The sequence below is a fragment of the Thunnus albacares genome, chromosome 6 (assembly GCF_914725855.1).
Source record: "Thunnus albacares chromosome 6, fThuAlb1.1, whole genome shotgun sequence".
NCBI classification, from domain to species: domain Eukaryota; kingdom Metazoa; phylum Chordata; class Actinopteri; order Scombriformes; family Scombridae; genus Thunnus; species Thunnus albacares.
In genome coordinates, this window is record NC_058111.1 from 25,682,406 (window position 1) to 25,710,225 (window position 27,820).

Consider the following 27,820-nt stretch of genomic DNA (forward strand, 5'->3'; position numbering starts at 1 on the left):
AATGAAATATACTGATTTCTTTTTAATTAAAAATTTATTTTAATCTGTGCAATAAAAAATATCCAGTGGTACCATTAAATGGTAATGTTTGTGAAAAAAAAGAATAAATTAAAAAACAGATACAACTGTTTGGGAGATGTAATTAAAAATCTTACAAATGAGCAAAATACAAGTAGTATTTCCAGTCCAAGAAGTAACAGCGTGAAGGTTTGTGATCAGTTCATTTTTGTTTCACATGAATTAAAATGTACATTTAAAATGTAGTTAAAACATGCCCCATAAATCCTAACAACCCTCTCACTGAAAACAAAATATCTGACTTAATAAAATTGAAAATGAGACTCATATCATGATGAGTGTATAAGAAATAATCCAGACTGATTAGATTTGCAGCTCACCGATAAGCATAAAATCTCTGGACAAAAGAACTCCCATTTCAGCTGTAGATCTGAAATGCTCATACGATGTATAAGCCTGTGCCATTACATGGTCCTAAAAACAACATCAAAGCATTGCAATTATAAAAGATCTGACGTAATCAGACTTAACTAGCTAGGTTGGAGCGGCAACAAACAGATATCTGAGTCACCACGTGAATTGTTGATGTACTGCAAATTGACTTTGAAAGTTGTGATACACAAAAGATACAAACCCCCAAAAGTGACGCAAAATGCAGAGCCACATTATAAAAACATCATACCACTTCATAAATCAATGGAACATTGTTAAAATAGCAGTTAAAAACACTTTTTATGCCTCTCAGTTCAACAAAACATAAGGTGCCAGGGAGGTAAACGCTCTTCACAGCTAGATCGGTGCCAGTCGTGTCACCAAACGATGAGTCAAAGTACCAGCAAAATGTTTTGAATCCCACTGCAGAAGGCACATTAACATCTGATGACCCAAACCAAATGCAATTGAGATTTGGTGTTAAATCATTTTTGGATTAAATCAAACTGGAACAGTGTTATGTACTGTATGTGTGTCTGTGCGTGCATCATGAATGGGGGTGCAGGTACAAGATGGCACCTAAATCCTCCAGTCTTTTTAAGGCTTCAGCTTCATGATTGACATCATGGTAAGAATTCTGCAACAGGGAGAAAAAGACACATCAGTATTCATAGAACTGAGCAGAATGCAAATGAGAAAAATGCTTTTCACTATGCAACAGACTACATTTGAGGAAGATGACTGCGACCCACCTTCATAGATTTCATGGTTTCATATCCATAGTAGTGGATAGGCTGCCTTTGGGTCTTTGAGGTTGGATATCCAAAACCAGCAATGTGGACCACATCACAGTAGTTGAGAGCAACAAACACAGCAAGGATACCCGTGGTAGGATGTACCGGATTCTGTAACAAACAAAACTTAATGACAGCGCACAGTATTGATTCTGTGCCTCCTGGCAGACCTTTAATGCTCCTATGTCAGGATCTGAACATTGTCGACATTGGTGCCTCCTAGTGGTAGTATCAACCCTGGCACCTGAGGTATGGGTTGAAAGCAATACAGACAATGACATAACAACAAATAAACATGCCATCAGAATAATTTGAGCACATGAAAATTTGACACAAAGGGGCTTTAAAATTTTCATAATCCACAACTAATTGAGCTGCCCTATAGCCAATATTAGAAAATAATGTTTGATTGAGCAACTCCCACATTAAAATCTTTGTGCTGAAATGTACATTCACACAACATGACCTTTGCTTGATGTATAAAAGGGGTTATGAAAGCAGCATCGTTGTAAAAAAGCTAAAAGCTGAGGGTGCATCTCTTGTGTAATGACTCCTCAAGTAGGCGGGATTCTTATGAGTAAATTGCAATCTTTCATTTTGCCACTAGATGGTAGTAGAGGGCAACATAAACTGCTTGGCCCTCCTGCCTCTGACTTGCAGTTCATCAACACAAGCCTTTCCATGTGCGAAATTGTCTCTAATGACTTAAGCATTGTTTCATGTGAACTTTTAGCAAAATGTACGCACATATAATTTGTAATGACATTGAGCTCTTGTTCCTACAAAGGTTATATGAACTTATTGTAAGTTGCTCTGAACAAAAGCATTGTCAAATAGATGTTATGTAACATAAATAAAACATCTGTCATGTGACCTTCTGGCAAAACAGAAGAACTTATATTACAATAACAATATTTTAAATGAATATTGTGAATCAGAGATTTAACTTTCCAGGTAGACCTACAGTTCAGATTTTATCTCAAACAAAGATAATCCTCATATTATATTTGCAACAGCTGACCACTTACTAAATCCTCAACCCTTTGTGGACACTCATAATAATCTGGATGAAGTGCTTTCCAGCTTTTTCACCAAACAACAACAAACACTGGATATCAGATGTACTGTCCAAACATTAAAACAGCTTTAATCACAGCCTCCTCTTATGCAAAGTACCTGTGCCCTTGAACCCCTTCCTACGTAGCAGCTTTCTAAAAGTCTTTTGCGTTGCTTTACAGCACTCTTACTCCCCATTGACAGTCTCTCCCTGCAGTCTGGGTGTTTTCCAACAGCTTACTAACTTCTCTAGTATGGCCTCTTCAGAAGAAAAAAGCACTCTTGATTCCAGTAACAAGTAACAACTTCTGGATAATGTCCCACTTGATGTTTTTTGAGCAAAACACTTGAGAGATTGGTTCACCTTCAGCTAGAAAATGTATTCAAATTCTACTTTCAAATATTTAAGAGGGCACTTGGCACAAAAGCAAAGTGCTCACTGAGACAGCTCTGTTCAAAGTTGATAAAAAAATATACCAGAATCTTGGATGCCATAAAATAAGTGTAACAGGCAAGTGGATCAGATTATGAAAACAAGTTGAAGAAAAAAGACAAAACACTTCACATCTTCCACTCCATCTTTGACAAGGAATCTTGGGTAAATTGCTTTCTACTGCTAAAGGAAGAAGAATCATCTTTCTACTGTCAACAATCTAATTAAAGCATATAATGCCCCCAAAATACTGAAAATAATCTTGAATACTTAAATGTACTTTTTACAAGCCTTCTTACAATATGTCAGACATAATTGTTTCAAAAAGCATTGCCAGGATCCTAAAACCAAAATGTGTGCACACTTCACGCTCTTTGGTTCACTCCAAACAAATCACTCCAATCAAATCTTCAATTAAATCTCTTTACTGGCTGCCTTTGAGCTATCTAATTGGCTTTCAGGTGCTTGTCACTGTTTTCAAAATATTTCATGGCCCTGCTCCTGAAAAGTTTATGCCCTGAACACATTGATGCATTCAGCTGACTCCCATGAATTGTTGCTCGCTCTGGGACTAAAGCCCACAATGATTCTGCATTTAGCTATTTATCAAAAGTTTCTTCTGATTTACTGACTTGGTTATTCCTACTGTTACTGCAAATCACTGTGAATTAGGCAAGCCCTGTTGACATTGATCAACGGAAAAATTCTTAAATGACAAAGTAAAAATAAATCTCTGCAAAAATATGTATTTACTCCCTTCAAAACAATATTTAATACAGGTACTTTGGGCACAAACTACTACAGCTTTGAGTTGATAGGTTTTTTTCCAGCTTTGCATCGATAGCAAATATCTTTCTCATTCATACACACAGGTGATCTCTGCTCAATTTATGCTACATAAAAAACACTGACTGCAGCACCGATGACCTATGGACATATCATAATAAAGGGATGAATGCAATGTTATTAAAATAATAAACCGACTAAGTCCAAGATGAGAGGGTGGATATGTATTATTGGCACTGTAAATGTTAGCTGGTATCACTGATGCACACCCTGATATGTACTATCTTCCAAAGGGATTGGTCGGGATAAGATAAAATATAAAAATACAAGATATAAAGGACATTGCAAACTCACCTTCTGGCTCACTCAAAGTCTACAAGAGATTTAAGTTTGAAGATCACAGAGCACGTTCTAAGAAACATACCAAGTGACTCCCTTATTTTGACTTTAGCTGCATGTCTTCCCCTCTGCCTGTTTCGCATGTTTCATATCTGTCTCTATATCAGAATGGTTACTGTATTTACTTCTTGAAAAAAATATATATAAATAAAAAAATGGCAATGTCCTGTGCAGCACCACACAAATGAATTTCATGTCCTAAGATTAGAGCTAATATAAATTTTACTCAGTTTAGCCACAGTTTTCTGCGTGTCACTTGATCTGCTTTTTTCTAAAAGCACGAAAAACAAGATATGAAACTAATGTGAGATTTAATGAGGTGAGACATGTTTGTTGTGTTGTCCCTGCTGAGATTTCCACGTGTTGTTTGCTTTTTCCCCATATGACTCTGTCAGTGATTATCCACGTTCACAGAGGCAAGAAGTAGAATCACTTCCACATGATCTGGAGATAGAAGTCTTTCTATCCCTTTTCAAACTGTTGCACGCTTTCCCAACAGCCTTTTCATATCTCTTTCCTTTGTAGTGTTCCATGTTCTCATCAAGTTTCCTCTGCTTGAGCCTTATCTGCAAGGACATTTCTATTGTCCAGTGTCCCACTAGTGTAGTGCATGAATCAGTGTTTACAATGACAGGACAGGGTGAGGTGAAGGGAGTGGGTGCAGACTGTTTCTTTAGCTTTTAACCTACAATACCTTTATCAAAGCACAGTGCCTAAAAGGCTCAGATGTAAGTGCAACATTCAAGCAGATAAACTTGCTATTGCACTGAGCGTGACTGTCTTTTTTTTTTTTTTTTTTCTTTAATTCAGAATCTATTGAGCACCCCACAATGGGACACAGCTGACATTCTGTGTGTATTAGCCTCATGTGGTCACCAGCACACCGGCGAACACCAGAGCTCTGCAGCAGCGCGGCGCATAGTTTGGACGTGGGCCCGTGGAGCCTTGGTGAGAGGGGGCAACGGAGGGCTGCATACCGTCACCACTGCAAGCCAGACCTACAAGAGCTCAACACAGGCCTGTGTTTGGGGAGAGGGGTGTGAACATGTGAGTAGTATGTAGGTATGCATGTGTGTCTGAAGACACACAGAAAAAGAGAGGAAGTAAAAGGGGAAGAAAAAATTGGTTGCATGTCTGAGAGTATGAGTTCGTGCCTGTGTGTGTGTGTGTGTGTGTGTGTGTGTGTGTTGAGGGGAGCGCTTGTCTATCTGGCCTGGTCATTAGCTATGGGAGGGTGGGGTGGGGGTATCTGCAAAGAGATGGTCTGCACAGTCAGGAATCCTGGTGATATTTGTCAGATGAGGAATACAGAAAAGGGGAGAGAGACAGAAGAATATGGTGACAGAAATATAGGATTCCATGACTTCTGCAGCAAGTTACATCACTATTGTTTAAAAGATATGTTTACAGCACTAAATAAAAGCTAATTCCATTGTTGAAGTTTAAAACTGTTCAACACAGTAAAATTTAACTGCCTATGGACCCAAGTTCTCCCTCCAGCTACATCCCTCTATCTCTCTCTTCCTCCTGCCCACCATCCTCTCCCCTTGGCCCTCTCCGTAGAGTCTGTGCAGATGGTGCAGAGCTCCTGTCGGGCGAGCCCGCTGGTCGCCTGTAGGATCTCTTGCCTTCCCACTGCTCACTCGTCTCATGCACCAGCCAGTTGTGTTTGTACTGCAGTCCAAAGCGGTAACACCCCCCCCGCACCCCCCTCGCTCTTTGACAAAAAGGGCTCAGGAGAGGGGAACAAGCAGAACCAAAACAAAACTTGGCTCCGGCCCACGTCAGGGACAATCCCCACCAAACACACAACAAGCCCGCTTGGCAGATGGGATGCAATGGGCCAATAAAAGACTTCATTCTACATGAGTAATAGCCCAAGTCGAATCCCAGGGCGTTTCAAAATACAAGCGCATGGGCCAAACATGGAGTCAAAGTCCAATTTGTGAAACGAAAACAGATCAATGGCACACTGCAAAAAATGTCCTCTTCGTGTTTTCTCATTGCATAATCACTGTTCTTAAGCCAAAGTTTCACAAGTTAGGTTGTGTTTCGTTTCTGGTTATGTTATGTATGTTTTAACTTGATGAATTTATCTCTTCTTTCCTATACTTTATATTCTTCTTAATGGATAAGTAATAGGTAAGATTTCATCGGCCCCAAAGTAAACAATCCCACTGAGGTTCAACAAAACCTTGAAATCAGAAAAAAACAATGAAGGTCACAAAATCTGGACATTTTCCTATGAAAGCAGCAATAATCAGTTTTGCAGAGAAGGAACACTGGAAGCTGTCCCTTTTCTTAAAAAAAGGCATCTGGTTGAAATTTATACAATATTTTGGCTTGCCTTTAAAAGCCAATTATTTCCCAGGGATTCACTGTGCAGCCTTGAAGACATGGGGAGCTTATCTTGTAATGAGATGACAGAATTCCAAGCAGAAGCTAATCTTCATCATGTCTTGCAGTAATTGGATCCACAAAATCACTATTGACCCAGCTAGATTTCATGAGAAGTGCTTCTTCCAGTAAACTGTTTATCACAGCGTTCAAGACGTATCACTCGAGGAGCTGTGGCTAATCAGTGGATGCTCCATCCAGCCTTGTTAACATTCATGTGGGAGGCAGTGAAGGGCAAAAAGGGAAAAAAAACTGAGGTATGGGAGAAGGGGAACAAACAAGAGAAGTGGTTCCAGTGGGAAAATTGCAGTTGAAGATGCCAGAAATGGTCAATATTAATGAGCTGCAGCAGAGGAGAAGCATCACCACCACAATTTTAGACTCATTAAGCTACAGATTTGATTGGTTTGGTTCAGATCAAGGCAACAATTTGGTGTGGACTTTGACCAAAACATCTGTTTCTAAAACTCTGATCTCCTCGCCTGCAGCTTGACAATTCTCCAAACATTTAAGTGGAAGCAATCTCTCACCTCTTTATTTTTGGGGTACAGGGGGATCCGTAAGAGTCTCTCTGCTGTCTGGTGCAGAAAGTGGGGGTCCAGCACTCTGATTTTACTGACATCACCCAACCAGATTTGGGGAGGGGGCTTCCAAAAGCCTTTCCTGATCTGGGGTGCACACATAAAAAGACAACAAGATAAGTCACAGAGAGGCAGACGAGGTAAAAGGAACAAAAGCACAGAAAGAGTGAGAACGAAACTGCTATTTTTGGTCAGCACAGTGAGCTCATTTACACAAACAGAGATGCAATTGAACCTATGACTCCCTCATGTCTGGAGGCAACTAAATCAATGTGCAAATTAGCGGGTAATGACCCTGCAACTATTAGCAGTGGGAGGCCGGAGATGCCTTGAGCAACAGAGTGAAGGATGTCTGCTATGGAAACTACATTTAACTCTGAAGGGCACTGGCATCACTGAACCTTTCAAGGACTGGGAAAGAAGCTAAAAGGAGTCTGTTTTGAGGAAGCGAGGGAGGGAAAGGAAGTAAGACAGAATGACATGACATGCATGCATGTGTATGTGCATGTGTGTGTGTGTGTGTTTGTGCGAGAGAGAGTGCATTCTCACACATATCCTGTACCCTCTTCTCATCATAGAGGATCTCTTTGAGCCACCGTAGATCTTGCTGTTTGAAAGGCACCAGGACCATGAGTGTACTGGGTTCGTTGTGCAGGCCGGGGTTGTAGGAGGCCGACTCGGGGTAGAAGAACCTCATGGTGGTCTTGTTCCCCACATCCTCCTCATAGCCCTTCACTGGTGCGTCATTCAACCTGAGGGAGTTGACAGGATACAGCATTGTTTCACTGCTAGTTTCATCTCAAACTGATAAAATGACAAAAATATAGCAGTTTTTTGTTGAATCATACAATCACATCATGATTTTTAAAACATTTCTGAGCATTAAAGGGAAATTCCAGTATTTTTCAACCTTTGTACTCTCTAGCTGTCTACCTAGACATTCAAGAAATACAATTCTGGCTAAAGTATATCAGGTTAAGCAGAGCAAGCCTCCTGAAGCCAATTCAGTTTTACTTGAATCATTTCAAAAACTTGGCCCTGCGTTGAAAGTATACGTAGAAATTAGCCCCAAGGATTAGTTATTTTAGCTAACTATGCCTAACTAACCAAGCTAGATGTTTAGCTAGCCAACTAGCAAACTATACATCTGCAGTAATAACAAAATTCTATTAATAATCGTTTCGTATGCAGTCACGTACTTAACCACTTTTTAAGGGAAATAGTATCAAGTCGCCAACTGTCTTTTGCTTTCAGTATGACTTGATGATTCCCCAATTCAGGAAACTGTTCAAGCTACTGTTTCTTCAGTTAATATTTGTTCTTTTTCTGCTTGATAAAAGGAAATATGTTAATGTTTAGATTTAAATATTTGCAAGTGTCCTGAGAATGTTGGGTGTGTACCATTTAATCACCCGACCAGGATGTTTTTGCACTCAGGTCCCTCTCTATTCAGTAATTTCTGACCTTTCCACAGCTGACTGTCTGACAAAAAATGAAAAAAAGAGTTGCCTGCAAAGACAGTATGAAACTACTGACACACACTCCAGTGTCCAGGGCTTACATTTTGATGTGTGTTTCATTATGAAAACATCCCTGCTTCATTACTTCGAACAAATCCCTAATAAAACAACCTCTAAAATCCACATAACTCGTTGCTTGACCCATTAATTAACACAGTAACAGAGACTAAGACTGTGTTTGGTTAAATTATTAGCCTGCACTCATGTCTCGACAGGTTTTAACAATGTCTAGCGGGGTTTCTATGACAGAACCCGTCCAGCGACATCAAACTCTCAGGCATGCATTGAATTCTGAGTGTCAATAACCTTACTCTACTTGGCCAGGGAACGATTAGCTTCTGAGAAGAAAAAGAGAGATGTGAGGGGAGGAGGTGGGGGTTGATGGGGGGAGAAAAATGCATTGTGGCCAGGCCAAATTCTGGCTGTTTGAAAGAGGCTTATAAAAACTCAGAATGCATGTGTTCATTCCTAGGCTTTAAAGTCAGATTTGCAGAGTGCCTTTGTCCCTGAGTAAACAAAACGCTTTCCTTTGAAAAAAATTTCACTTGAACCAAAAGTTTGCTAATTGCAGAGAGGACGGCTCTATGTCAGGGTCAGACGGTCACACAGTCGGATACTGTCCATGATTAGTCTGCAGCCAAGTGAATTTATATCACCACACTCCCCTAAGCATCTGTCTGTTCCTAATCAGTCCGTACAAGCTTTGAAAAAGCCGAGGTTCCATAGGTGTGGGTAGCAATTTGGTTTAATCTTGTAACACTATATTATACTATGTAATACTTATACTATATACTATTTAACAATACTTTCATGTGTTGTTATTGTTTTTGCTTACCGAATGACCACGTCATATTTGTTGATAATGCTTCCCAAGGAGCTGTTTTTGATGGCAAAGCCATTGCCTATGACTACACAGGTTCTGCATTCAAGGCTGCGGAGAAGTAGACCACACACACACACAAATACACACACACAGTTGAAATTTTCATCTATTTTTGTAGTGGTCTATGGACTATAATACAGTAAAAGAAAATGAATACTAGAATGAAAGAATGAATACTATACAAAATCAGAACCAAAACCTTTGTAATAGCAAGCTGACCCTAAGTACCATGTGCTAAGCTGCTCACACTTACTTTTCAATATGGGCTGGGACCTGATAATTTGCAGCTACAGCGAGAACTTTCAGTAGTTGCAGCTCTGAGAGAGGAAGTGAGAAAGGGAGGTGTAAAAGGTGCTGTTGACAACTTTGACAACTGTGAATGCAGAACAGATCACATTAGCGGTATATCACAGATGAAAAAGTATGATCTATGGTCCTGATTTCAATATGTATCCAGAATGAGGCTATGTAATCTTTTTTTTCAAAACACTCTAACTTTATGACAGTAAAGCATCACTAATATCAAGTCTGGTCATGAATTCAGTCACAGAGTATTAAAAGAGTTCTGTTTATCTGTGATTTAGTTTGGCAGAGGTGAACATCTAAAGTGAGGTTAAAGCTGGTGTTAGTACATTAACATATAAATGGCTCCTGTTAAAAAAACAAAAACAAACAAAAAAAAATCCAACACATGAGCTGAGCAGAAAGAGCAGCGGATAATGTAGAGTCAACATACCACTGCCCTTAATGCCATAAGGTAATGCCAGCTTTGACAGATGCTCTTGCCAGAAGAAATCCTCCAGTTTCAGAAAGAGCTGTGTCCGTCTGCTAATGCTGCGTGAGAAATGTCAGAGCAGGAATTACAACATAATACTGTGCACAGGGTTCCACAGTATAGATGAATTATGTTACAGGAGGTTTTGTGGCTGAGAGAGAGCGGAGTGGTATGAATGAGGCGTAAGACAGTGAGGATGAAGAAAACTACTTTCATTTTTTGGCTATTCACCACCATCAAACCACACAATGGAAAATACCAACTTCACTGCCAAACAGTACAGCATTCAGAGTGGCACATGGAAAACTGCTTCATGTGCTTCACTGATGCCTTAACTTTCCCAAATGTTCTGGTATCTATTAGGCAGGTATACCAGGCTCATTATAAGCAAACCAGCCATTTACATGATGTCATTCAATAGCAATTTCCCTCATTAAAATCTTCCTTTGTTGGCATATCTCTGCTGAGAGGAAAGAAAAGAAAACAACAACATTCACAGAGCCTGTGGAGTGAGACAAATGTGGCAGGTTGTAATACATGAAACAACTGCATTTCTGTGTTCGCTGGCTTCAGACTCCAGCTGTTTATGACCTACTGTCTTTGACAGTGAGTCTCTCAGACGTTTATTACCCTCATGTGCCAGCTAGCTCTACGTGGGCGATCGGGATAAATCTCTGGGGAGGGGTCTAATTAGAGAAAATGTCACTGTGATTGCTTGGAAGGCCTCCCTGCAACTGTAATGACTGATGTGAAAATCCAAGAACTGCCGACCAGGAACACATTGTATTGCAAATCATCTTCTTTTACAGGGGTAAACACAGAGATTATGAATCTGGACTGTTTTAAAGGTCAAGGGCAGCTGTGGAAGGTTCTACTGGGCTGAAGAAATAAACAGCGACCTTGGAGGAGTTTGGGACAAACCACAGATGGAGGCCATATCACTGTTTTGTAACAGAGCACACAAAAAGACCAACAGTAAATATACAGCTGAATAAACTGATAATAGTGCAAGAGAAAATAAATGAGAGGGGGGCTCGGGGCTGTGGAACAATGATTACTTAACAAGGCAGAACCTGAGGAGGACAGAACAAGCTATTGTCTGCCTCCATAAAATGCAACTTTATCAAGAGCTCCTTTCTAGTAAATGCTGGTTTTAATCTCTCGCTCTGTCAACCGTTTCATCAAGACATTCCACACAAATTACTAAGACTTAATGTAATCATGACTTAGATGGAAAATCTTTTTTTTAAATAATAAATCCTGTTCTTTGTCAAATATGTTTTTCCCTTCATGAATCAGTTCCTGGAACCTGGCACCTTTAGTTCAAATAAAAATCTTGGCATGCCATCCTCCCTTAATAGGCCATCCACTCCCTTCAGTTTGTAAAAAAAAAAAAAAAAACATAGACATGCCATTACTCACTTAAAGTCAAGGCTCTCCCACTTCTTCTGAGTAAGCCAGCCACCACACAGCGACTTGCTACTGTTAAGAGACTTGCTGGTGCCTCCGTTGCTGAAAGACAGACACACTGACAATCACCACAACTGGCATGAAAACTACTGCTGAATTCATAAAAACATAGTGTGCCAGTAACTGGGTCCAGAGCACTCAAAAAGAAAAAGTGCAAAAGTGGGTATGTGTGAGGGCCTAAATTGACCAGCAGCTTAGACCACTGGATGATCAGAATGTGGGTTGTCTCCTTAACTTTTAGTGACTCAGCACTTCACAGACCTCATGAGCTTACTTTTTACCAGAAATGGGCATTTTTGTAATCGAGTGACCTCAATACCAAAGCAATGGAGAAAGAAAGACAGAGACTAAGGAGGGAAGAAAGAAATGGTTGTGTTAGTGTGTGTATTTACCTCTGAAGTATGACATAGCAACAGTAGTATGTGACAAAGGAGATGAGGAAGACGAGAACTGGGATAAGCCTAAAGCACCATGCTGGAGTCAGAGAAGATAAAAAACAAAAGCAAACATACAGTAGACACATTTTAAAATGGGATCATCATATTTCAGATACAACACTGTTCTGGCTGTAAAGTCTTGACCCTTTAAAATCCAATTTTAAGTTTTCATGGTTATTTTAAAAACAAAATCTGATCCTTTAAATAATGGAGTGTAATTTCAATCAATGAAACTAACAAATGAAAGCTTTTGAATAAAATACAGCTACAGTTGCCATCCAGTTTAAAGCAGGTATAGTATCAGTACCAATATATGTACTGAAAAATGAAACAGAAAGTAATAATGGATTTCCAGCAAGACCACAAAAAGCGCTCCACCCACTATAATCTGAACATGATGTAGAGTAAAACTCACAAATTACAATGAATTCTTAAGATTTAATTTTACCCATTCAATATAATAAAAAAAACTTCTTTCAATACCAGTCATTAACAATTACATATGACACCACAAACTATGCTACATATCCAAAAACACGCAGCAAAAACAGGGAGGACTAAGTTACAATTTGGAAAATTGGGATTAAAATGTTCATATGCACTGTAATCATGAGTGCTGTGTGCTTGATTTAACCAAAAATTACTGTGAGTGGGTTTTGGAAAACCCCTGTTAAGTTGTCCAAAGCCAGGAAATGTACCCATATCTTAATTCAATTATCCTCAGAACTGTTTCAGTCATCTCTGCTATTTTTTCCACTTATGTAGACTGGACACGGTAATGAATTTTCTGTCCTGGGACAAAAGGGAAAACCATGTATAAAACTGAACATCAGTGGTATGTTCTTGAATTTGGAAATATGGTTACTTGCTTTCTTGCCAAGAGTTGAGAGAGAATTTTCTCACATCTGTCCCTTAAAGGGGACATATGCTTTTTATGATTTTCTGTTACATTTATACTGTTATGATGTCGGATGTCTGTTAAACGTGGTCAATGTTTTAAAACTTGAGATGAACATATGCAAAAATGCTCCCTGAAACTCAAATGCCAGGGCTTCAACCTGCTCTGAGCACTTTGTTTGTAAAGTTACCCCCATCAAACTGACATCAGATCTCTCACACATGCCCACAAATGGCCGTCTGTTCCATAGCCTTTGTTGCTAAGGTTGATGCTAGGGTTGTTCACGTTGTCTACTCTTCGTATTTTGGATCGGATTCAGGCTTGAACATGCATGGATGTATTTGAGAAGTTGACATTTCAAGTAAATAACAAGAAAAAGAGGTAAAACTCTCCTACTACAGTGTACTGTATGTTTATGTAGCCTCCGGAGCCAGTGGAAGTCTGCAGAGACAAAGCTTCCAGAAGCTGGCCAATCAGACTAGACTGGGCTCCTCGGCAGGGGGGCAATAAAGAGACAGCAGCTGGTTTTTTGAACTGTAAATTTTGCAAAGGTATTCCAGTAGAGCCCCAGGTTAAAAATATAGACCAGGAAACGAGCATAATACCTTCCCTTTAAATATGAAGTTAAAGCCAGCAGCAGGTTAGCTTAGCATGGCAAACAACTGGAAAAAGGGCAAAGAGCTGGTCTGGCTCTGTCCTAACAAAATCCATCTACCTGCACCTCTAAAGCTCATTAATTAACACGTGATATCTTGTTTGTTTAATCTGTACAAAAACAGAAATGTAAAAAGTTGCATTTTTACAGGGGGTGAAGTGTGGAACTACTAGGTACCGCTACTAACACCAACATATAGGGCTATTTGGGAACCAATAGAACTTTTGTCTTGTCCTGCTGAATGTCCATGTCTATTACAGACCACATTCTGTTAGTTTGCAAAGGTTAAAGCGAATGATGAGTTAAGGAGTCAAGGAGCACAGTAAATATTTTATTCCCCACCTCCCTCTGTAATGTTAATCCCATCCGAATGGGGTTTAAAACTGATGTCTGGTGATAAACCATATTTCAAACACTCTGTAGCACTACAAAGTTCTGTACTAACCAACTATAGCAACCTTCAATACAGCTGCCACTGCATTTCCTCTGTTTATATCTTGCTCTACTGTATCGGGGAGAGAGTCCAGCTTTTCATCAAAGGAAACTTAAATCAAATCACTGTGTTAACAATGTTATCAACAATGTTTGATAAGTGACTAGAAGTACATTATAAAGGAAAGGAAAAAAAAGTTACTGGTGGTAACCCAATGAAAAACAACAGTGGTTATAATGTAGTAGTAGTATTATGTAGGTATGATCATTAACCTGTGACAAAGTGCATTTAGGCCCATGATCATCTAATCATATATGTGAAATAACACAGTCAGCATATCAAACAGAACATCAAACTTAGAAAAAAGTCTGATGCAAATAATTTGCTGTATGCCCACAACAAATCAGAGCAAAGCGTTAACTACATCTGATAAAAAAATTATAATTCTTTTATGCACAGATGTCCTCGGCCACCCGCAGCAAAAGAGCTTACTTTTAGTTGCCTTCTGGGACATCTTCACGTGCTCCTTGGTCCTCTCATGTCTACACACTGCATGAGATCATCCTGGTAGCAGTTGAAGAAAGAGGAAACACCAAATATTAGCACCTCCTTTTTAACAGCTTTATGTAGATAACATCCTTCACTTCTGAGAAGAGGATTCATAGGAGATTGGAAACTGTCAAATGAAATACACAGTGGTTCACTGAGATAGTAGTTATCACTCACATGCACACACATACTGTGCTAGAGTTGCAGTTGGAGGAAACCTAAGTGGCCTAGAAACACTCAAATGCACAGAAGCAAAAACAGAAAGCAAAAAAACAGGAAAGATAAAGAGAGACATACCGGCGTAAAAAAGAAAGAATAAGAGAAAGAAAGACAGTGAGAGAAGGGCAGCAGATGAAGGGAGATCAGTTTAAGAGAATCATGCTAGACTGACACTTCGTCCCTGAACTGAAGGACATACACCATAAGGCACCATCACAGCTTCAGCACTGCGTGCTTGCTTCAACTGTGCTGTGGAGAGGCTGAGGTCAGATTAGGGCTTAGATCAGATTAAAAGGCATTTAACGCAACGCACATCTGCCTATTTAATGCACAATGCACATCTTATCCACGATCTTTCTCACTCATAAGCCAGAGCCCTTCAGAATCCGAACGGTATTGAACATGCCTGACAAAGCTTCAGAGCCAAGACACATCACTGAAGATCTATGGCAAACTGAGGGAGCACACAGCTGAACATATATTTTACGATGTGTGCATGTGTGTGTGCACATGAACATGCTACATTGCAACAAAAGTAAGGCAATACTGCTGTAAATCTACTAGTAAATCACACACACACACACACACAAACTTGGAGACAGCGAGGGAACGGAAACCTCATGATCGATTAACACCACCACAGGGACGTTCAGTGGATTTTACTCTACAATATGTGGACACTCAAGACCCTCCCAGTGAAACAAAAACAGTGTCATTTCATAACAGAAAACATGATATGATATTGTTGTGTCTTGAAGTTGGGTGTAGTTCCTTTGACTTGTGATGCAGCAGGTTTGTTTTCATCCTGAGCCGGATATGAGGCTGGTCTGTGTTTATTTAAAGTTGTTGTTTAGGAAATGATAAAAAAAAAACTAAAGAATGTGGACAGTAGCAAACTTCAGATGTATCTTTTTTTTCATAAAACAAGCAAAGTTATGTTTCTTCCACTTTTTGATAACTGAACGATTGTTTAAGTCATTTATCAAGCAAAATGCCAAAACCTCTCCTTATCTCAGTTTACCAGGTATACAGGAAGGATATGCTACTTCTCTCTGTTTTAAACCGGAAACGGTTTCACAGTTTTTCACACGCATTTTTACAGACTAAACTATTCATCACTTAATCAAAAAAATAATAGAAAGATCAAACAAAATTCCCTGAATGACTTCTTTAAATGTAGTTGATATAATTAGTAGGGCTGGGTATCGTTAAAAAATTGAACGATACTTTTTTCAATACCAATTTTATAACATTCATTTTAACAAAAAGAAAATGACATTAAAGTACAAATCTTTAGTTTTATTGCTCCTTGGCATTTTTACACACTCAAAGCAGTTTCATAACATAAAAAATATAAACCTATTTACTACAGTCACTTTCATACTGTTGACGCAATCAAGCTAATCTTGGCACAACAAACAATTCAACCCATAATGTCAGCTAATGAAGTCTGGATGTGGCATCCAGCATGTGCTGTGACTGTAATGACATTAAAACTCACCAACCAGCAAAAGTCACTACTTTTAACGTTGTACCAATCTGTACACATTTTGCGTAGCAGTTAATGATTTTGACATAACATAACAAAATATGCTGGCATGATTTGTAACTGTAAACTACGCAAAAAGCTGGTGACGCCTGTGAGTTCAATTGTGCACATGCACAACTGAACTATGTAAATCATTTTGTATGTAAATGATTTTATGTATATGTTTGCAAATTGTGCACAATAGTTCACTGTAAGAAAAGCAATGATTTGCATCTGACACATATAGGTCTCCAAAGTGGTTGTTTGCAAATTGTGCACAATAGTTCACTGTAAGAAAAGCAATGATTTGCATCTGACACATATGGGTCGCCGAAGTGGTACTCAAAATATTTGTCCAGGGTTGGAAGGTCTGTGAGTGTCTCAAGTCTAACAGCAAGAGGTAGCAGCGTCTAGCCTGCCGAAAAGCAAAAGAAGAAGAAGAGTTTGACCAATCATAGCGCCAGATTCATTCCCCCTGCCTTCACCCAAATATGAAGCTGCGATGATCCTGATTGACAAGTGTATAATGTCATTTCAAGAGACTGCAAATCAACAGCAATATACATCAATATTATCCCTATTGTTCCCCCTCCTCACTGCGGCTGGCTGGTTCCTAAGGTGAGGACAATTCTTTTAACTCCTTTGCGAAGGTAAACGGATTGGGGTAGATGTGGAAAGTTGAAATTGAGAATTTAGTTAACTTAAGTTAACCCAGACCTGCCAACCTTGGGGAAATATTTAATGTTAATAATGTCACGTAATTTGCACCTGGACTTGTACCTGTAGTAAAAGCATAAAACAGTCAGACACGCAAGTCATTGGAGGATATCTGCAGAACATTTCCTAAAGCAAATAGAACCACAGCTCTGAGCAGAAAGTAATAACTCCTAAAATGCAAACTCAAGGAACAGGAAGTTGGATCAAAACACGTAAGTAACCTGTAGGTAAGGCAAGATCAAGCTGTATTGAAATATCGAAGATAATGATACTATGAATCATTTGACATCAATACAGTGGTGGTTCGGTGGCTGGAGAATGGGCGCTAACACAGCGAAGCACTCTCTGTGGGACCATAACAACACAGGAGTCCACAGCTGACATAGCCGAGCCTCACAAGACACTATTGTCAGGTAACATGTTTTGATCCAACCTCCTAATGAAACCCCTGTAGATACTGCAGCTGCCGCCGCTGCTGCCACCGCCGTCATTGCTGTTTATGTTGAGAAGCTACAGTCAGATGTTCCAGCTCCAGTCCTGCTAGGTGTTGAACTTTGGTACCAAATGACAAGAATTTTTATGATACTTGATAGTATCAAAGTGATTCGGTTGGTACCCAGCCAAAACAATTAATAATAACAAGTATCACAGATTCTTCTGACGTAGGGCCTACCTCAAATAAACACATACATAAATATTGAAGAAATTGTAAATGAGCTTCACTGCTACACTTTCATGTCAACAAAAAATGACAATATTACAACAGGGGATCTTACCTTTTCCCTCTTTCATTTCCAGTGACTACAGTATATCCAAGGTTCAGATGTAATTAACCTGGGCTTGTCCCTGAAGTAAAAACATAAAATAATCAGACATGCAAGTCACTGGAGGATATCTGCAGAATATAGGAAAATAGATCCTCAGATTTGAGCAGTAAGTAACTCCTGAAATGCAAACTCCACTCATGCACTGCAGGGATTCTTTCATAACTGAAGTGGATGGATGCAGTATTACTACAGATGCATTATGTCTTAGGTTCAAAATACAGAAATTTTATCATCAGATAAGGTCTTGGATGTTGACATGTTTTACAGTCTGACATATCCTGACAGAAAGTCACACAACAATTTTGATATTTAAGTATTACATTTTATCAAGTAAACCTGTCAACATTGTGTAACGTTATGTAATTTGCAAGCTAGCTTGCTTGTTCACCAGGCATATAAATTTGCGAAGTAACGTTAAGTTATATTGTCCATGTGTCACAGATTGTTAAACGTGACTTCTAATAGTACTGTACTCATAATCATTACTGAAGCCAAATCCATAACTGTAATGAGAGGAGCAGATCATGGCAGGATGAAAAAAGCGAGTGCATGTGCCACAGAAATAACGTTACCTAGAAAGTTACCAGGAGGTATGTGTGTGTGTGTGTGTGTGTGTGTGTGTGTGTGTGTGTGTGTGTGTGTGTATATATATATATATATATATATATATATATATATATATATATATATATATATATATATATATATATATATATATATATATATATATATATATATATACAAATGCTTCCCATGAACTTTGAACATGATTGAGGAAGTAACAACAGCTGGATGTATTGTAGCTCACAGGAGCATAAATCACAGGAGACACAGAAGGCTCAGGACCTCCTCACAGGCACCACAGGCAACACAAGAGCAGAGCAGCACAATGGCTGGCTGTGTGCGATGGCGTGAGGCAGACTGACACTGGCAAAAGTCCTCAAGATGTGAAGGACCGACAGAGGAGCAGCAAAGTAAGATTCTGTCAGAACTGCACTTCACCACAGATGTTCTCAAAGCATTGCTGCAAGTCTAACCGTGGATCACGAAAAGAAATGCAGACAGACCACTTAAAGAGCTTAGTCACACACTGTAGTGATTAAAGATGAGTCAGGCAACTACCACAGAATAGCACAGTGGAAGTAACTAACAGTACAACAATAAGTCACAATACAGGGCGTAATGGATTTACTGAGATTCTGAACAGCTGACCTTACAATGCAGTCAGGACTGACGTTAAATGATGACACGGAATGATCTTCTTTAAACCCCTATACACCTAACAGCTGATTTCCCTCCACCACAGACACACTGGCTAAAGAAAATCATATGTGTGTTCTGCTCACAATAGAAAATCACCTCTAAAACACATAATCCCAGAATTTAATCCAGTCAGAGGAGCTAAATCTGGTGCCCATTTGTAACATTTTGACCCCTTTTATGAAGAAAAGCTTTCAAAGAAATTGCAGTCTCTAGTCAAACCTTTTTTGCCTCCTAAAAGCATCTGTATGTGAAAAGGCACCTTCAGGCAGTGAATGTACAGTAGATGAGACATGCTGATTCCCCTGCACAGGTTTCATGGCAATCATGCTGAAGGAAATTTTAGTCCAGGGTGTGGCTTTCCTTCAATATCTTGATCCTCTTTGTCGACTGCCCCCAGGTTCCCCTACTTATTTTTATTTTTTTTTTAAAGATCATGAATCTTTCAACAATTCCATATGATACAGAATTTGCTAATGGACCGAGCATTTTTTTTTCCTTCTCTTCTTTCTCATTTTTAAACATACAGCACCAGTCAAAAGTTTGGACACACCTTCCCATTCACTTGAATGAGAAAGTGTGTCCAAACTTTTGACTGATACTGTACATGCATGCACTAACACGCCAAGACAGGTGAACGCTCATTACCACACTCATCCATGGTATGTCTGAGTTGCATCAGTTCTGCTTATCTATAATTGTGTTATTATTTACGCTGCAATTTTGCAATTGCCATTCTCTGCCCATCTTGTAGTTTTTAGCAACTACTTTCCATTATGCAATTTCAGTAACTGTCTTTCACTTTTGTACATTTCAATAGGAAACGTTTTTCATGAAAAGAGTTTTAAATTTAATGCAAATGTGTAATTTGTTTGTCTAGCAACTATGATGTATTGCCCCATATACGCAAGTCAACCAATTTAGGATTATATACAGACTAATCTATTGGGATTCTCCTCTACTTGTCCTATTGCTAAACGTAGCTAAATATCATTGCCTTGGAACATAGGGAAACACTTAGTCAACATTTCACAACAGGAACTCCACCAAATCCACACAAAAACATATTTTACTTACTCACTAGACTGGTAAACTTAAATCTTCAAAGCTTTCTTAGCATATGATTCATATTTTTAGTCCAGCCTCCTTTAAGATGTCAACAGGTCACAGTACTTAATCAAATTAAAGGAGGTGTGAGTCATGCTTCATGTTTTGGGACATCCCCAACTATGCTGGAAACAACAATGGAGAAATAAATAAATGACATCGAAAGTGGAAATTAGCATGATAACAATTTGGTATTATTATTAAAGTATAATCTGAAATTTTTGCTACGTAGTTGTGTAAATATAAAGCTGCCTGGAAGTTTGCAGGCACACCCCTCTTTGATGACTCAGTACATCTGTCCAACTCACTTCTTTGGAAATTAGTCTGGTCTTAATTAGTTCTAGTGTTTGCTCAGTTGTACTTTGGCAGCAGCTGACCATTTCCAGTTGGTCATCACAGATTGTTCCCACACAAACATATTGAAACAAGGTTACATTTCTTTGGGCTTTTTTTTCATTCCCATCTGCAAACAACTGCACACCCATAAACTGCAAAGATTATCTATATGTGACCGCAAAAAAAAAGGAAGAAGAGGCGGTCTCAGGACAAAAACAAGGGGCAATAAAAAATTCAGTTGATTGTACATTGCACTCTGCTATACTTATATGAGGAAGAAAAAACTTCCTTAGCTTAACAGTGTCAGGGGAATAAAGGGATGCCGCCAGAGATATTACACAGGTTAAAATGTTGAAGAAAGCTATTTTATGAATTTGAGTTTTTGCAATTTCCTCTGCACAGTTATTTCGTAAGGTGGGAACTACAAAAGTTTCATTTGTTCTTCAGTTTTTATGCAACGTGTGGGTGGACAATTAGAGAGGTGTAACCTAAGTGCAGGGCTGTAAAAGATCCAGAATATGAAAAGTGAGAATGAACAAAATACTATTAAAATCAATTATATATTTAATGGGATCTCACCTATGACAATACCCTCATCCCATTACCATTTCCATTTCATTTTAGGAACCACTATTGAGTCTCGTTTGGTTAATTTTCTTACCCTGAGACAGAAAATATAAGTGGAGAGAAAGAAACTTTGGTTTGACTGGTCATTCTTTGTCATATTAATGTGTGGACTAACCAAACTAGGAGGCTCCAGGGCTAAAAAAAAAAACAAAAAAAACCTGCAGGTCCCTATTGACATCCCACATAACCAGCACATTTCTGTGTCGTGCACATATCCTGTAGCACTTCAAGTAAACGCCACGTGAGAAAATGAATCTGTAAATTGAAATAGAGAAAAACTTACTGATACATGGCTCTTCTACAAGAATAATGCAGGATTGACACAAGATTATAATTAAGTGTTTATATTCACACACAAATTTGCAATTAATCAAATTACCCAAATCACACTAAGGCCTGGGGTCCAAGAACTTCAGAGGCCGGTAATCCAGCTTTGCATATATTCTTTCAATAACAATAAGATGTTTTTGATTTGATAAATCGATGAAAACCCCCTCAAGGACCCATGGAAGCCTGTGGGCCTTCACTGCAGAGTGAAGTACATTAGAGTATGGTTAAATTCCCCTGAAACTTATGTTTTGAGGGCAGAGGAGTGCTCAACACATCTATCATATTTTCAAACCAGATTCCTACTAACGTATTGATTCAAAAGAGGAGTGAGTCATTACTGCAGAGGTCATACTGTGGTCTTTCAGCTGGTTTGCTACAAGTTGCCATGTGCTAAATATCTCTAAGCTCCATTAAATGCAACATCCGTGGAGAAAAAATCTCTCTTATGTAGCCGCTGCTACAGTGCCTGAAATCCACAGCCGAAATTACAGAAGCAGATCTAGAAGGAACAAATTCAATTCAGAAGAAAATAAATAAATAAAAACCAGATAGATGACATCAAAGGTGACATCATCATGAAAGACATTAGCAATCAAGAGTTGTGCCAAACAAACTACAATGTGATCATACCCACACTAACAAGAAATGATATATAATATCCATATAATACTCACTGATCCCAATGTATGACTGTATAATAAACCCACTTTTCCAAACAAATGCACTGCATTCAAGAGCCAGGCCCTCTTTATGGCCAGTCCAAAAAGTGTTTCTACATTGACACACTTGGCCAGACACACGTGGCTAATTTCCCAAATTTTCCCAGAAATTATTTATATAATTAACTGGAAACACTGCTGTGCATATAGAAACAACTCCCAAGACGAAGCTAGCCAATATTTGCTTTCCATTACGCAAATTTGGAGGATTGTGACATACAGTATCTAGATCCAACTGTGAACGTCAGTGGCTCAGGGCCAAACAAGAAAAAGGATCTATAGACGACGTCGATGACAGTATGAAGAATGACGGCATCAGGTTGAATTACAACTGTAATTTGACTTTTCCAATTTATCCAGTTTGCGCTCTTCTTCAGGTTAAGAACTTGTTAGGGAACACTGTTGTTTTTTGTCTCCCGCAGGACGAGATTGTTACATAACTTACATAAAGTTGAGAAATAAAACAGAGGACGAAACACCTTTTTCATAATACCCACAATTAGTTGTTCTCATATAGGCTATTATTTTACACTATGGTAAACTAAAGAACATGTGGTTCTTTGTTTACAAGAGTTGGCCTAAAATTTAGCTATGTTTTGAGGGCAGATGTGTGTTCAACACAGCTTTCACATTTTCAACCAGACTGCAGCTAACTGATTCAAGGACAAGCAGAGTTACTACTGCAGAGAGCAAAACATAGTCTTTCAGCCAGTTTGCTCCAAGATCCAGATCCTTAATATTACATAGCCCCATTACATGCCACATCTGAAGTTAAAAAGAACTGCGTACAAGGTAACAGATTTGAAACAAACCAAACATGAGTGTGAAGCAAAAAGCTGGTGAGTTTTCAGCAGTAAGCAACACAGAGGACTGATGCATCAAAAACCATTTTTGAATTTCTTGATGACATGATGTTACTATGTAGAGCTGCAAGGATTAACCGTATTGTCAATTGACAGAAAATTGATCTGCAACTATTCATTAGTCACTCATCATTTTTTAAGCAAAATTGCTGGTTTCAGCTTCTTAAATGTGATGATTTCATGCTTTTCTATGTTCTACATGATAGTAAACTAAATATCTTTGGGTTTTGGACTGTTGGTTGGACAAAACAAGACGTGAAGGAGTCACATTTGACTCTAGAAAATTACAATGGTCATTTTTCACTGTTTTCTGATATTTCACAGACCAAACAATTAATCAAGAAAACAATCTGCAGATGATTGTTGCAGCCCTCTTTCTATGTTACATATAAACAATATAAAACAGTACAAAGGCAGCTCCTTAAGCTCTAAACTATCAGCACTGGCAATTATCATTCCCTACAGTATCACTGCCTGATTGTTGGATTTGCTGAGAAATTACATTTTAACCAAAGTTTACTGGCAGACTGCAACTGAAGCTGCACTTAAAGTCAGATTAAATGCCACTGATCACAGGGAACAGAGCACTGTCTGTGGTTAAATACATTTAGGAACATATGACATTATACAGTCTCCGTCCTAATCTACATTAACCATCCGACCAAAAGAAAAATTAAAAGTGATCACACTGACACGTATTTAGAAAACAAGAGTCGCACCAGCTAAATTAAATTTGACATCTTGTGATCCAATGAGGCCAGTTACAACAGAGGAGGGCAGCTTTATCCCTCCCCACAAGCATGTACAGAACTCCTACAGTAACACACATACAGGCTGTACTGTTAGCCCGCAAATGATTGTAACAGTCACACCTACTTACCAGCAGTGCTGCCCCGACAGATGAGGTTTAATCCTCGCAGCGAGCCTGTTGTGCTGTACGTACAATGATGTTGATACCAAGTTCACGTTGCTTTTGGTGACACTCACTCCATGGGAAAAAGAGAAATATGCATCTGCCAGCAGCGCACACACCCGGGTAGAAGCAGTGATGATACTGGAGTCTCAAAGTTCATGTCTATGAGCAACTCAGCGGAAACAAGAACCATACAAGCAAACCACACGGTAGTTTACTGTTGGTCTGACTGGCACGAAGTCTGCAGGGCTGATATAGCGGATCCCTTTCTCTCTGTTACAGCGCGTTCCCTTTTCACTCCATGCAGGAACGCATGCGCACGTCGGTAAGCGCACTGGCTGGCCGCTGGAGGACAGATCTAAATACAATGGCTGCAAAAACTGTACAAGCCGTAACTTGATGGTGCTGGCGTTGCTGTGGTTCACAGGTTATCGACGTTTACAGTATGATCAAGGTATGAGCATTCCCCCAATGCCTCCTCAATCTGCTTCAATCTGGACTTTACTCCCAGAGGGAACAACATCTGGAGACTGTTGGCTGTGAATTTGTAAGGGTTTTTAAAATAATTTTTAGACATCTGAGGTCAAGTCAAGTCAATTTTATTTGTATAGCCCGATATCAAGACAATTTTTCAGTGAATTTTATTTATATAGCGCTAAATCACAACAAAAGTTATCTCAGGGCACTTTTCACACAGAGCAGGTCCAGTGATGGAAGAAGTACTCGGATCCTTTACTCAAGTAAAAGTATGGTACAGCAACAACAATACAGCAATGTAAAAATACGTCATTACAAGTAAAAGTCGCAAAAAATCCAACCTAAGTAAAAGTACACAAGTATTAGCAGCGAAATGCGCTTAAAGTCTTTAAGTAAAAGTAGTGGTTTCATCTCTCTGCCAGATATATTATTATACATGACATCATTAGATTACTAATACTGAAGCATCAGTGTGTAGGCAGCATGTTACTGTTGTAGCTGCTGGAGGTGGAGCTAGTTTGAACTACTTTATATACAGTTAGCTAGTTTAATCCAGTGGTTCCCAACCTAGGGGCCTGGCCCCTCCAAAGGGTCACCAGATAAATCTGAGGGTCGTCAGATGATTAATGGTAGAGGAAAGAAGAAAAAACAAAGGTCTGATACTCAGATTTGTTTTCAGTTGTGGGGCTTTTCTCTAACTTTTGATTTTTGGAGAAATATTGGATTATTTGCACACTTACTGAAATTAAACCATGTGAGACGTTTAGAGGGAAAAATCACTATTTGGTGGAGCTGTTAACAACTCATAGACATCTGAAATGTGACCCCAACTACACACTGCTTTTTGTAAGATGTGAAAAGCCAAAAAGATTGGAAACCACTGTTTTCATCCTTAACAATGTGTTGTATTTTAAAATCTTTTTATATTATCCATTGTGTCAAATCTTCAACTGATAAGTAACTAAAGCTGTCAAATAAATGTAGTGGAGTAGAAAGAATATTTCCCTCTGAAATGTAGTGGAGTGGAAGTATAAAGTAGCATCAAATGGAAATACTCAAGGAAAGTACATGTACCTCAAAATTGTACTTAATTACAGTACTTCAGTGAATGCACTTAGTTACTTTTCACCCCTGAGCAGGTCTAGGCCATAGTCTTTAATTTAGAGAGACCCAACATTCCCCCATGAGCGAGCGCTTGGTGACAGCGGCAAGGAAAAACTCCCCTTTAACCGGAAGAAACCTTGAGCAGAACCATGCTTTTTAGGTGGGCAGCCATCTGCCTTTACCAGTTGGGTTGAGAGAGAAAGAGGGAGAGGGAGAGGGAGAAGGGAGGAAGAGACACAGAGAAGCACAGCAACAACAATAATAATAGAAATATGACTAATAGCAATAGTGATAGCAGTGGGCAAATATGACTAATAATAATAGTAGTAGCAGTGGGCGTCAAGCTGGACCAAGGAGACAGCAGGCAGTCTGCAGCCACAGGCAGCAGTCCCAACTGAAGGTCACCTGTGAGATGAGAAAACACAAAACTCTGGGGAAGATGCCAAGTTAGTAACATGCATTAATGGGGCATGAATGCGTACAGATGGAGAGGGAGAGGAGGAAAGAGGAGCTCAGTGCATCATGGGAAGTCCCCTGGCAGTCTAGGCCTATAGCAGCATAAGTAGGGGCTGGTCCAAGGCAAACTTGGGCTGGCCCTAACTGGCAATACAACATCCTCTGTCTTTAGACCCTCAATTTGAATAAGTGAAAAACTTCCTAAAAAACCTTTTTAAGGGGAAAAAAATGAAAGAAACCTCAGGAAGAGCAACAGAAGAGGGATCCCTCTCCCAGGATGGACAGACATGCAATAGATGTTGTGTGTACAGAATAGAGCACTACAGAATACAGTATTGAACAGGATAACAAAATTATAATGAATTTATAATATATATGAAGGATGCCAAGCAGCTTCCAGGTGCCACCAAAGCAGAACAGTACCTGATCCACGTGACCTCCATCAACATGGACACCTGGCAGGAGGACAGAATACACATGCACACAGGGGAGACTCACATCACATCATTCACATACATGAGAGAAGAGACGAGAAAATATAGTATTCACAGAGGAGAGAGAGAGGGATAAAGACATCATTCAGAGAGAGAGACATGAGATGAGGCTGAACTCCTGCAGGATGGGGAACCAGATCCAAAACCTCAGGAAATGGCACCGACAACCAGGGAAGCAGAGTGGTTCCAGGATGGGTGCTGGTCCAGCAAGAGATGCCTGAGAGGCAAGAGAGGACAGGAGGGGAAAATAGGGAGAGAGGGGGAGAGAAGAGAGAGTGGCATCCAGCTCAGACACTCATGGGCTTGTGGAACAAACAAACAAAAGGTTGGAGAGATGCAATGGTTATCAGAACAGTTGCAATAATAAATAATCTTGTTGGCAGGACAGCATTTAGTAAATTCATTGAGACAGAAACAAACTGTGCAGTACAAGGTCATGAAGTACTCAATTAGAGGCAACTAATTGTAGGTTAAGGCAAAGAGATGAGTTTTAAGTTTAGATTTAAAGGACTTAACAGACTTGGATTGTCTGATGTTAGCAGGGAGGTGATTCCATAAGAACAGAGCTCGAAAGGAAAAGGCCCTGCCAACTGCTGACTTCTTTTTAACTTTGGGTACACACAGGAGCCCTGCATTTTGAGAGTGGAGAGCTTGAGATGGAATGTAAGGTTTAGGAGATCAGACAGGTATGATGGAGCATGCCCATTAAGTATTTCATAAGCCAGCAGAAGCACCTTAAGGTCTGATCTAACATGGATAGGAAGCCAATAAAAGGAGGCTAGAATTGGTATAATACAGTCAAATTTTCTTGTTTTAGTTAAGATTCTAGCGGCAGCATTTTGAACCATCTGAAGACGTTTAGTACTAGCACATGGCAGACCTGAAAACAGAACATTGCAGTAATCAAGTCTGGATGAAACAAATGTGTGTATTAGAGTCTCTGCATCAGCCATGGACAGGGAAGACTGAATTTTAGCTATGTTACACAAGTGGAAAAAAGCACTCTTGGTGATCTCTTTAATGTGCTTATGAAAGGAGAGGCTGGGATCGAATGTAACACCGAGATTATTGGCTGTTACACACTGAAATCACACATTTGTCAAGTGTTACTGTCACTTGGTCTAACTGGTGTCTGTCTAACAGGGCCAATGACCAGCATTTCAGTTTTATCTGAATTTAGAAGCAGTAAATTTAGTGACATCCAGTTTTTCACAACAGCCAAACAGGTCTCTAATTTAGTAATTTGAGTATCATCATCAGCCCTTATGGGCACATAAAGCTGAGTATCATCTGCGTAGCAATGGAAATTTATTCCATGACTAGGCAT

General features: G+C 39.3%; 1 protein-coding gene across 2 annotated transcripts; it reads right to left on the bottom strand.

Moving 5' to 3' along the window:
- Window positions 1–15: 15 nt before the first annotated feature.
- On the bottom strand, window positions 16–24,249 carry st3gal4 (ST3 beta-galactoside alpha-2,3-sialyltransferase 4). Of its 2 annotated transcripts, XM_044354100.1 has the most exons (12): window positions 23,930–24,206; window positions 17,757–17,826; window positions 14,460–14,531; window positions 11,937–12,018; window positions 11,497–11,586; window positions 10,036–10,133; window positions 9,553–9,616; window positions 9,252–9,347; window positions 7,459–7,648; window positions 6,846–6,983; window positions 1,203–1,355; window positions 16–1,087 (listed from the first exon to the last, which is right to left on the bottom strand). In XM_044354100.1, the coding sequence occupies exons 3-12, from the start codon at window positions 14,479–14,481 to the stop codon at window positions 998–1,000; spliced, it is 1,023 nt and encodes a 340-aa protein (XP_044210035.1). In that variant the 5' UTR covers window positions 14,482–14,531; window positions 17,757–17,826; window positions 23,930–24,206; the 3' UTR covers window positions 16–997. The 2 variants fall into 2 exon arrangements, with proteins under 2 accessions (XP_044210035.1, XP_044210036.1); XM_044354101.1 differs by lacking the exon at window positions 17,757–17,826 and having other exon boundaries at window positions 23,930–24,249.
- Between the last annotated feature and the right edge of the window lie 3,571 nt (window positions 24,250–27,820).

Coding starts and splice junctions, on each gene's coding strand:
- st3gal4 (XM_044354101.1), bottom strand. CDS start 14,481: ATGTCCCAGAAGGCAACTAAAA. Junction 11,587..11,936: donor TGCTATGTCATACTTCAGAG/GTAAATACACAC, acceptor TCTGTCTTTCAG/CAACGGAGGCACCAGCAAGT. Junction 9,348..9,552: donor GTCCCAGCCCATATTGAAAA/GTAAGTGTGAGC, acceptor ACTTCTCCGCAG/CCTTGAATGCAGAACCTGTG.